General features: G+C 38.2%; 1 protein-coding gene across 11 annotated transcripts in view; it reads right to left on the reverse strand.

Moving 5' to 3' along the window:
- The window catches only part of LOC126968449 (phosphoribosylformylglycinamidine synthase), a 42983-nt gene that overhangs the window by 1082 nt on the left and 29267 nt on the right, over nt 1–12634 (reverse strand). For all 11 annotated transcript variants that reach the window (XM_050813473.1, XM_050813484.1, XM_050813482.1 and 8 more), the window contains 7 exons: nt 11013–11128; nt 9836–10104; nt 7570–7702; nt 4819–4920; nt 3517–3663; nt 1803–2019; nt 1482–1723 (listed from right to left, as the gene is read on the reverse strand). In XM_050813473.1, the coding sequence (XP_050669430.1) occupies nt 1482–1723; nt 1803–2019; nt 3517–3663; nt 4819–4920; nt 7570–7702; nt 9836–10104; nt 11013–11128 (1226 nt within the window). The remainder of the gene's footprint in view (nt 1–1481; nt 1724–1802; nt 2020–3516; nt 3664–4818; nt 4921–7569; nt 7703–9835; nt 10105–11012; nt 11129–12634) is intronic.

The raw sequence follows: 12634 nt of genomic DNA on the forward strand, positions 1-12634 counted from the left end.
GATATTAAAATGGAGTATTGTGATAAAGAGAACCAAATCGCTGTGATTGCATTACACAAAGTATGTATGGAGCCCAATTCAATTTTTAAAACTCTCCATATGCTTAGTATTATAAAATGTTTGTGTACCGGGCTATTAATAGGTACAATGAGACCTCCTCCTCTGTTTGTGACAGAAAAAGATCTGGCCATCCACATAGTGTTCCTACGAAAAAAGTAAGGTTGGCAAAGCAGTAAATGGAAGAATTCGAAGAAATCATGTCCGAAAGCAAAAGATTTTATATTTGTTTCAGTATTTATGGCAAGAGTAGTAGTTTAAGTAGGTATATTTATAAACATCACAAATCTTTTGTGGTAGCAGCAAACAGCAAAGGGAAAATATTTTATCTCGGGCAATGAAAATAGCACCTAGAACCATGTTGAATATTTTAAGGGATGACTTAGGACTTGCAGCATTTAAGAGATAATGGGTCATTTCTTAGCTGATAGTTAAAAAAAGAATAGGTAAAATCGAAACAACTACTGAAGTGGTACGCAAAGGGAGGTCACACAACAATTTTGTTTACGGATGAGAATTTTTTTACAATTGAGCAATATTTTAACAAACAAAATAACCGTATATATGCTAAAGCTCTAAGGAAGCATCCCAATTAGTCAACAGAGTCCAATGTGGGCACTATCCAACTTCAGTGATGGTTTGGTGTGGTTTTAGTTATAAACTGTGTGACTGAGCCATACTCTTGTGAAGAAGGTATCAAAATATTGGCACAAGTGAGCACACCATTCTTGAGAAGGTAGTGAAGCCCCATAACAACACCATGTTCAATAACCAAGAATGGTCATTCTAGTAAGACTGCGCCGGGTCATATAGGTCTACAGCTTGGTCTACACAGTCTTGGTTGGAACGTTTCGGACTTCATCAGAGTCAAAGACTGGCCGTCGTCTAGTCCCGATCTTAATCTGCTGGATTATGATTTATGGTCAGTTTTAGAGAATACGACTTGTTCTAACCGCCATGATAATTTGGAGTCCCTAAAGCAATCCACAGAATTGGCAGTAAAGAGAAGTGTGTGCTTCTATTGATAACTGGCCTCAACGTTTAAAGGACTGTATTACATCCAATAGAGACCACTTCGAATAAGGTTTTTATATATTAAACTAACCCACTGTAAAAGTACTAAATGTTATTTGCAATAGATTTTTTTTTCTTTGTTTCAGTATTTTTGGCAAGACTAAGGTAATTATTTTTATGTGATAACTATGGAAATTTCCCTTTAATTTAAAGGTGTAATAAATATTTAGTTACATAATTTGCTGAAATAAAACTGTAGTAACAATACCTACAGTATGTATAGCTTGATTTTTGAAAGAAAAATAGATAATCCTATGAAATATTTTTCCTATGTTAACATCAATTTATCCTCATTCTGGTGCCAAATTCTCAATGAACTTTAGGAAACGATAACTATAATATAAATTGACCTGGACTTCCATTAGGGTTCATGGGGTACTCCTCGGTAGGCCCGCCATCATCGTCCACGTACTGCAGCGCCACCTGTTTGTTCCTCGTCAGTGCCTCCCGCACCTGACCTTCTGCGAACGAGAACCGTCCCTCGCCATGAGCGACCCACACCCCGAGTACGCTGCCATCCATTCCACGGAACCAAACATCCTCTTTTGTTTTATCCTCGTTTATTTTCACTGCACTCCAGCGGCACTCGAATCTGTTATTGAAATAAGTTTTAAAATAAGAATCAGCGACGTGAACGGGGGAACCCTAAAAAGCAACAATTAAAACTTTACCTCTCGGACTGATTACGGTCGAGGAATATTTGTGTCTTGCGAACAGAGCCGGTGTTCTGGGCGGGGTCTATCCAACCCAGTAACGCCATCAGTTGACATCCGTTGCACACGCCCAGGGAAAACGTGTCGCTCCTGCCCTTGAAGTGCGAGAACTGGCCGTAGAGAGATTCCGAAAACAAAATCCCGGCTGCCCATCCTTTTGCTGAACCAAGTGTGTCTACACAACAAAGAAATACTAATTGTAGGGATTAAAATTTATTTAAGATTGAGTGGCGAGGGACTACATACATTGCGCTTTCATTTTTAGTAATACATATCTTTGCAAAATTTGATCCTTATCAGCAACAGAGTCCATTGAGTTTAATAATGCAGGCTGCAATTTTTTGAAAAATCATTCGAACCGATTTCCACTAAAATTTCAAGAAAAAAAAAAAAAAAACTATAATTTCCATACTATCAAATTACTATACGAAATTTCATAACTGATAGAACATGTACTCAGGTAGGGTATGCGATTTTATAAGAAGACATATTATCAAAATTTGATTTCGGAAAAAAATGCTCTGAGAGAGAAGAGTAATGCAATAACAATGCCAAAAACTATTCCAGTAGTCTTTTTTTGCCTTCTTTAAAATAATACCATTAATATGATTTGTACATAAGTTAATTATCAATCAGACATAATTTAGATCCAGACTGTTTGATTGTTTAGACCCTTCTGTAATGTTCAGCTGAGCCATTTACTCCATTTAGTAATTTATTTATAACGTTGAAATTTATTTAGAGATCTGTCTAAACTAACACTGGAATTGTATTAGGTATATAAGTGTAAACAGGACTATCTAAATATTGCTTCACTGCATTATTATTAGTACCATTAAAATCAACTTTGCCAAAAAAAATGCAATAGCTACCACGATCACTCGCTGTGTTAATCTGAGGACTGCCTGAAAGACTCATGACTGGCTGACCTTTCGATCTCGAGCAACTAGATCGTTTTGAAAACTATTGTTAGCTCTTTACAATTATAATTGTCATCCGGTCAAATTAGCGTGATTTATTGGCGTGAGGTTACATAAACCCGCACCCATTTGCAAATTGATGGGATTGTTCAAAACACTACTATAAATCAAATGTAAAAAGTCCTCATTTATCCGAAAACTGGAAAAAAATTACTCGTGTTCACTTAAACCGATTTTTCGATGATGATCGATTTGATTTTCAGCAAAACGGTAACTTTTACCATAAAATTAGCCCCTGACAAAAATTGTAGATCAGGTAATTATCTATAAAAAAATGTCTGAATACTTTTTTCCCCAAGAGCCATCGTTTTTGAGATATAACGATTCAAAAAGTTGGAAGAGTTATGCATTTGTTTCCACGCCACCTTTGATGTAGTAAACTTGACACATTTTGTTCTCTACGGCGTGCATATATATTTATAACAGCTTTGATCTATTGTGATTCCGTTTAACTTGAAACTTCTGGATAATTAAAGATATCGGCACGGCCTTAAAGTGATAAAAGCTGTGTAAATTAAAAAAAAAATAGGGAAATTTATCCATCTGATTCACTCATTCTCTCATTCAGGAATGAGTTGATTTTCACCCTGCTAGGATGCAACCTTATAAATTATAGATAAAAATAGTAAGATAGGGGTAAAAAAAACACTGTATACAATATGTAGTGTGTACAACAGTAACATATACATTACCTGCGTAGCTGAACCCGCCCGGGAACACAAGTCCTTGGAACGCGTCGAGAGTGATCTTATTGGATTGTAGATCACTCATAGTCACGTCGAACACCTCGAAGTTAGCCATCATCAGCGACGCTATCATCTCTCTGTCACCGTTTGTGCCTGCGTCATCAACATATTGTGATTGTTATATCTAACATAAGGAATGTGCCCAACTAATTCCTACGGCCCAAATTCAGCATCCCACTACATGCCACAGTCAAATATCATCATTACCCTCCGGTTGTGTGGCGTTTCGTCACATTGCAGCTTTCAAGGATTTCACTTCTTCTACTGCCAACTGAGGAACGATCATTCTTCAGTGGTGTCGAGGTTTTTAATTGTTATGTTCCTGTTATGTTATTATAGCATATGTTTAGGTTGTTGTTATATATTATGTGTGTGTTAACATTCTATTTTTTTTTTGTAAAAAGGAGGACAAACGAGCGTACCGGTGGTGTTAAGTGATCACCGCCGCCCACATTCTCTTGCAACACCAGAGGGATCACAGGAGCGTTGCCGGCCTTTAAGGAAGGTGTACGCGCTTTTTTTGAAGGTACCTATATCGTATCGTGCCGGAAGCACCGCTCAGCTTTGTAGTAAGTGGAAGAAAGCTCCTTGAAACCCGTCGAGGACCGGCACAAATCCAGGTGGTGGGGATGATATCCTAATTGAGTGGTGGAAGGTGGAATTCGGCGGCAGGAATCAGGTGAAACAGCTCTTCGGAACACTCCCCGTGATACAAGCGGTAGAAGACACACAATGAAGGGACGTCTCCATGCAACGCCAAGTGACCATCGATCACAGAGCACTGAGTCCACGACAATTCGAGCTGCTCTGCGTTGAACGAGGTCAATTGGATAGAGCTGATACGGGGGTGCGCCAGACCTGAAGTATTGCCGTGCTCTATTTATGACGCCCAGCTTCTTCGAAGCCAATTTGGCTTTGCCCTCCAGATGACCACGGAAGTACCAATCGCTCGAGATTTCGAGACCCAGTATTCCGATACTAGGCGAGGCTAAAGCCTGAAAAAGGGAAGTGTTGTCGAAGAGCGGTGATACGACAAATGGGTTTTTTTTATGGTAATCGCGCAAACTTGAGTCTTCTGGGTGTTAAATTGGACAAGGTTCAATTTGGCCACTGAATTGGGAAGGCCTGAAGTGAAATGAAACGAAAAGCTCCATGACGTCCTGAATTGCAGAGCACCGTGGACGCCGTCTGCATGTCAAGGTTTGTATCAAGAGAAAAGAATGAATATTATAATATGATATTTAAAACCTTCTTCCCGTAGTACTGCGACGCGAACAGATTTACATTTGACGACAGCTGCGGTCGGGTCGAACGTCACCGAGTATGATGGCCCTTTACGGTTCTCCAAACCTGGTAACATAAAGTATGTTGAGTTTTATTTTAAGAATAACAATAAATTCATTTTAAATTGATCACTTAACATATACCTAGGTAACACTGTAAATGTTTAGAAAATGAAAAACGGCTTAATGTAGAAAGTTGCCAATACTTTTATTATTTTTCGAAGTAATCTGCGTTCCTCTCTACACACTGTCGCATTCGATGGAACCACTGAGAAAAGCAGTGGGCCCATTCTTCCTTAGGGGTCACTTCTATGGAATTTTCGTACGCTTTCACCGCATCTTCAGGGCTCGTAAAGCGAATACCTCGAATTTTATCTTTAGTTCTTGGGAATAAATAAAAGTCGCAGAGCGCCAGGTCAGGACTGTATGGCGGATGACTCATTATCTCAACAGCTGTCATAGTCAAATATTCAAGAGTCCGTTTTGCGGACTGCGCTGAATCATTATCGTGGTGAAGGAGGATCCTGCTTCGAGGGCGTTGCTGTCGAAGTTTTTCGAAGACAACAGGTAAACAGCGATTGACATACCAGTCTGCAGTAACTGTCCTTCCAGAATATGGACAAGCACAACTGTCGCGAAATGACCTTTCCAACCAAAGAATGAGGCAATCATCTTTTTGACTTTTTTCCCTTGACTTCTTCATTTCTTTACCTTAGTTGACCGATCCTCGAAAGGAAACACCCACTGAGATGTTTGTCCTTTGGTTTCGTGTTCGTAGCAATATATCCAGCTTTCATCATCTGTGACGATGTTAAATACAGCATTTGAGCCACCGCCGTTGAACTTATCTAACATTTGGCGACACTAGTTCATGCGAAGGTGTTTCTGGTTGTCGGTTAAAGTATGGGGAATCCATTAGGTACAAAGCTTCCTGACGCCTAAATTTTCGTGTAATATTTTTTGAACATGACTCATACCAATGCCTAGGCTTGTCCGTATCTGCTGATAGGTCACTCTCTTATCTTCCTCTATCATGCGTCGCACAGCACTGATGTTATCTTCAGTAGTCGCTGTTAAAGGACGTCCCCCACGATCATCATTGAGATTGCTACGTCCACGCTTAAACTGGTTAAGCCAATTGAAAATAGTGGCACGAGATGGGGCTTCATTAAGAAATGCTAATCACAGCCTATCATAGCTTTGTTGTTGAGTAAGCCCACAACGAAAGTCATAATAAATCATTGACCGAAAATTTTCTCGCGTCATTTTCACGTGTAACAAGAGTTTTAGATTAATTTAATTGGCGGCAAATTCACAAAAACAATTAATGACAAATGAATGCAATATACTACATTAGGTTACTAAACAGTTCTAAAATTGAAATTCAAAAAAAGTTTCATTAGCAATGTTTGTAACTGGCCAGTTCTAAACATTTTCAGTGTTACCCACGTACATATTCACTAAATTACAATAAAATTTAATATTTTTTCAAGCTTATATATTTTATCATAAAATACATATAAAAAAAACACATTTAAAATTTTTTCATATTATTATCATAGACACCGGAGAAGGTATTTCATACCACAGTTGGGTTGTAAGTGATTTTGAATATCGCACTGTACTTAGTCTGGCCATAAATACTAACAATTAGAAATAAACAAAATATTACATTTGAATTTCAAATCTGTAATTTTATATGATTTTTTATTGAGTTTTCTCATTTTGGCGCCAATACATTGAACAATATTTTGCGATATTAAAATGGAGTATTGTGATAAAGAGAACCGAATCGCTGTGATTGCATTACACGAAGTATGGAGCCAAATGCAATTTTTAAAACTCTCCATACGCTTGGTATTAGTAAAATGTTTGTGGACCGGGTTATTAATAGGTACAATGAGACCTCCTCTGTTTGTGACAGAAAAAGATCTGACCGACCACGAAAAAGGTGGTCAAAGCAGTAAGGGAAAGAATTCGAAGAAATCATGTCCGAAAGCAAAAGATTCTATCTTTGTTTCAGTATTTATGGCAAGAATAGGTATATTTATAAACGTCACAAATCTTTTGTGGTAAAGTAGTTTAGCAAACTTTGTGTGTGCGAAGAATTACAGATCACACGAGCGTTAATACTAGTAGAAGAAACCTGACAAGCAAGTATGTCAAGACTGACATCTATCGCGTGTTTAATAATATAAATAATATTATTATGACAATGAAGTCAGTACATTTATGAAAATTTAACATACGTTCACAAAAATCGTCACCTTTTAGCTCTTAATAGTGATTTTCGTTAATATACTACTAGAAATAAGGGATTGCTTGTAACTAATTTTAGTAGGCTTCATAAGATACATAATAGCTTTAAGGGTAACTTTTATATAAAAGTCACAGCCACTGTTCAGACATTATCTTTTTTTTCAGACATTATTTTATAGCAATAGCAATAACAGTACAATATTGTATATTTTATTAAAAAGAGCGCAAAAAAGAATGCTGGTTGTGGAGTTTCATGCGCCACTTCTTCTCTCTCAGAGCACCATGTGTTTTCGAAGCAGTTGCAATGTTAGAATTGACATCAAAAAGAATTCTAAAGGAACCAATTTTGAGAAGATAAATGCCTTGTATGCCTTTAACAATAAATTAGAGTAGTGGTATATTTGGTAGTTAATGTTGTCGGTGGCTCCGCTCGCAGTCGTAAATACAGTCGACTCACCATTCCACTCTTGTTTGACACACTCCGTGTTGGCCTGCAGACATTCCACCCGGAAGCTGGTCTCTTCCCACATTCTAAATACATCGATTAGCTTCGTATTCAGCACTTGCTTTCCATTTACGTTCACCAAAATCTACAATGAAAACAGTAGGCTACAATAACTTCTAGTATTTTTAATAAAAGCATTCTTTAATACATATTATCAGTCTATGGGCTAGAAAATCACACCGTAACTAACGTTTCGGATATAATTCGTATTGCAATGTAGTACTTTTATATAAATGTAATGTAATCACTTAAGTCACAAGTTTGTTTTTAAGTTGTGCCACTTAAGTATACACCTGCGGGCCTACCATGAACTCTTATTGCGATACAATTGACTACCTAAAATGAACTGCTTTGCTATTTCGTACCACGACGTGATTAGAGCTATCATATTTAGGTTGACGTCAAGTCAACTGATTAAATGGCAATGATGGCAATTGAATGTCAAAAATGATATCAATTGAATCGTTAACTGATTTAGTTCGTTCATTCATTCGTACCATGAGTTAATATTTCAACCTAAACTGGATAGCTTATGTGTCAAAGTGAGTGATTCAAAAAAAGTTCCTACTTCCTTAGAGGAAAGTGAATCGTGTCGTTAAAAACTATTGAAAAATAGTGAAAACATACAGAAAAGGAAAATTCTATTGATAAAAGATGAGATGAGAATCTTTATCGGACTTTTTTGTAAAACAAAATACTGAAAATAAATAACAAAAATGAAAATACTGAAGACGAGGCAGTAAGGGCACAGACTATAGCCTGTTCACAAGAATGAATTTAAAAAAATGTACTCTGTGGTCCTGTCAAATCAAACATCAATGGAGGTGCGTTCACAACTCGTTATTTTTACGAAAACACCTAAGCAAACATTTAATTTGTAATTCAAAGAACTATATTTATTTATATTACTATTATTTAATAAGTACAAAAAAGGGCTTAATGGATTATAATTTGACGCTATAAAGCACAATTTTAAAATGTATTTTTAGTATTTTCTACGCAAAAAAACCGCTAGAATCATATCATTTTAGGTTTCGAAACGCAACGCATATGGTTCGAGTAAAAGAGACAAACTTATACAACGACTGTAGAGCGTCATCTATTTCTCACACCGCTGACCAAAGAAATTTATTTCGTTCATACTTCATAAGGGATATAAGCGCCATTCAGTAAAAGGCACTTCATAGTACGAATTTTAGTGATTCAGTTTAGGTACCTAAACTGAACTGCATCGGAATCGCATCGCTTATTAAAAGTTGATGGTAGGCCCTCTGTTGTCACGAGTGTACAAACAGTGCGGTGTATTATAGCGCGTGAAAAGTGTACACGTATCTGTGTAATCGAAACACATTACTCCCATTGAATTACTCATTAAACTATCATTATAATAAATATATATACAACTTAACACATAACTACTATTTATTGAAACAAAACAAATCTTATAATTATATTTACAATACTATGATTACATTAACGTACCAAGAGTACTGGCAGCATTTCCGCGTTGGATAGCTAGGCTGATCCTTTGATCGAAATAGCTGCCAGCGCTTGAGTTTCTCTTTTAAAAATAGATAATACATTGTATATTCTCCACGCCTCTGGGCTCCACGGGCCAAGTGACCCGAAAAATATTACCGGCCTTTAAGGATGGTGTACACGCTTTTTTGAAGGTACCCATATCGTATCGTCCCTGAAACACCGCACAAGGAAGCTGATTCGAAACCTTTGAGGTATGTGGAAGACTGCTACTTGAAAACCGCACTATGGATGACAGCCACACATCCAGATAGTGGGGATGATATCCTAATTTGTGGCGTGTCATGCGAAGGTGGAATTTGGCGGCAGGAATCAGGTGAAACATCTCTTTGGAACACTCTCTAAATGCGGAACAAGACACAATGAGGCGACATCGCATCGCTAAGTGATCGTTGCACGAGGTCAAATGGTCCGAGCTAATACTAGGGTGCACCAGACCAGACATGAGAGCAATACTCCATGTGGCCGAACCTGTCTTTTAAGGTTTACATTCAAAAAATTTTTACAAAGCGGGGGGGTTTTATATTTCTATCAGTCTCAAGGGTGTGTTATTGTGATTATCTATAAAACCTTAAAGGTTAGACACACTTCCAACTTAAACGCTGACAACAAATCTCCTGACTCATTTTGCGCGTGTCCATGGGTGGTTTAAATCCCCACTTCTCACTCTTATACTAACCTCAGAATGCATGCCATACTGTCCAGTAGTACCGACAACCTTAGCTTGAACTCCATTAGTGTTATACTCGTTGAGAACATACTGCACATTATTCTGGTCAACCTCCACAATAATACCCAGCTCTTCATTGAACAGTGCATTGATAGTGGGCACTCGTGAGTCCACTTCTATGTTGAGGTACAGTCCTCTAACACCAGCGATGCCCATTTCCAACGCTGTTGTTATGAAGCCTCCTTCACTTATATCGTGGCCGGAGAGGAGCTTCTTGTCTAAACAAATAGTCATTGGTCATTGATAATGTACAAAATATAGATAACATTATGTATGATTCTATAATATGAGTTAAAGAGCAAACTTTATTTTAAACGATAAAATTGCAATGATAAAAAACGTTAACAGTTATGATAATTTTATGTTATAAGCCTATAAGTTATATAATCTGATCTTTACAATGGTACCTACCATTATTGCTAGCTTTAATGTTACTTTACTAATGTAAGATAAAACAAAACATTGGTTTAATATTTTTACATCCATGTGTTTATTTAGGCCCCTCTGTGACTGTCGGTAACACATCAGCACACCGACAACCTGTGTCTCAATAGATCGGTCCTGCGCGGCTCACGTCCTCTTACCGAGCGGGACTTACACAATCCCTGAGTCTCGTGTTTTGTTATTGCTGGGGCAATACTATTCCAAGATCTGTCGATATGTTTTTTCTTTATGTACATAGATAAAAATTGTTCGTCATCATGCAAAAGTTCCTTAGCCGCAACAAATACTCGACAGTTTATATTATTTTGCTATATAAGGATGACGCTAATAACGTATTATTTTTTTACGTAATCGATTATAAATGTAACAAACTAAAGAGTCTCCACTCCGACTCGCAGACGATATCCTCCGCGACGTCTAAAGCGACACTGCATTGTTTACCGACATGTGCGGAGGAATTGTCGGCATAGTCCATGTCTGGGGCAGGTTGTGGACTAAATTCGATGCTATAAAACTTTCTCATGATTACTTTGTGTTTAAAACAGTACATTAGTTTTCGAGTTAATCGTGAGCAGACAATCACACACGGGGACTTACAATATGTAGTGATTACATTAACAATGTCGAACAAGACTAATGTTCAATTAATTTTTTTTTAATAAAATTTTTTTCTTCAGCTTACCTTTCAACAACTTTTGTGTAACTTTAAACAAAGATTTGAGCACAGTCGGGTCGTCGACGTCGGGTGGGTTGTCTCCTAGTTGTTTGTAGCACTGAGCCAATGCAGAACCACCGATCCTTAAGCAAAGGTATTTTAAATTTTTTAATGAAACAAAGTGTTTGGTTTGACTCATTAGTGTAAACGTGCGAATGAAAGCGACGGTTTTTATTTATTTATTTGTCTGCTCACCCACAGCAGCGCTTACATTGATCAAATCAAATCATATTTACTTGCAGGATAAGGTAACATGGTGTTGTTGGCTTATAATTAATACAAACTTTTGATTAATAAAGACAAATAAAATATTTATCTGACACAAGCACAGTCTATAAATCAACAAATCAATCAATGACCCTTCACAATCCCAGTACCGGATACAAATACCTACTGCTTCGACACTAGGCCTGGCCTTCGGCAGAAACAGCTTTGATGTCATTTTTTTTTTTTTTTTTTTATGGAATAGGAGGACAAACGAGCGTACGGGTCACCTGGTGTTAAGTGATCACCGCCGCCCACACTCTCCTGCAACACCAGAGGAATCACAAGAGCGTTGCCGGCCTTTAAGGAAGGTGTACGCGCTTTTCTTGAAGGTACCCATGTCGTATCGTCCCGGAAACACCGCACAAGGAAGCTCATTCCACAGCTTCGTGGTACGAGGAAGAAAGCTCCTTGAAAACCGCACTGTGGAGGACCGCCACACATCCAGATGGTGGGGATGATATCGTAACTTGTGGCGTGTCGTGCGAAGGTGAAATTCGGCGGCAGGAATCAGGTTGAACAGCTCTTCGGAACACTCCCCGTGATAAATGCGGTAGAAGACACACAATGAAGCGACGTCTCTACGCAACGCCAAGTGATCCAGCCGTTCACAGAGTACTGGGTCCCCGACAATTCGAGCTGCTCTGCGTTGCACGCGGTCAAATGGATCGAGCTGATACTGGGGTGCGCCAGACCAGAGATGACAACAATACTCCATGTGAGGCCGGACCTGCGCTTTGTAGAGCGCTAGAATGTGGGCCGGCTTGAAGTATTGCCGTGCTCTATTTATGACGCCCAGTTTCTTTGAAGCCAGTTTGGCTTTGCCCTCCAGATGGCCACGGAATTGGCAATTGCTCGAGATTTCGAGACCCAGTATTCCGATACTAGGCGAGGCTTTAAGGGAAGTGTTCTCGAAGAGCGGTGATACTGCATGTCTAGGTGCAAATATGTTCCAACTTGTAAAATAATAACGTGTCACACACATGCCTAACATAACTGTAGCAAAAAGTCTTTAAGTACCTAATTGAGCGTTTGTGCATTTGTGGGCGGTAGTTCATTGACTCATCGAAGTTTGCTAAAACTTAACTGATAATTTAGCCATGAGCGGCGAGGTGGTAAGTGTGAAGAAAAGAACATGAACAATCAACAGTGCCGGACAGTATCTTTCAGTAATACAGTACATTTTTAAACTAAACTGTTAGAGCATGTAATTCGGACATCGGGATATTAATATCATTTTGATATTCGCTACATTCACTATTCAAATAGCATCTATATAATTATTCGGCTTTTTCAAACAATACGAATACTTTTCTTTTTGTCTT

This window comes from Leptidea sinapis, chromosome 15, assembly GCF_905404315.1.
Source record: "Leptidea sinapis chromosome 15, ilLepSina1.1, whole genome shotgun sequence".
Classification (NCBI taxonomy): Eukaryota; Metazoa; Arthropoda; class Insecta; order Lepidoptera; family Pieridae; genus Leptidea; species Leptidea sinapis.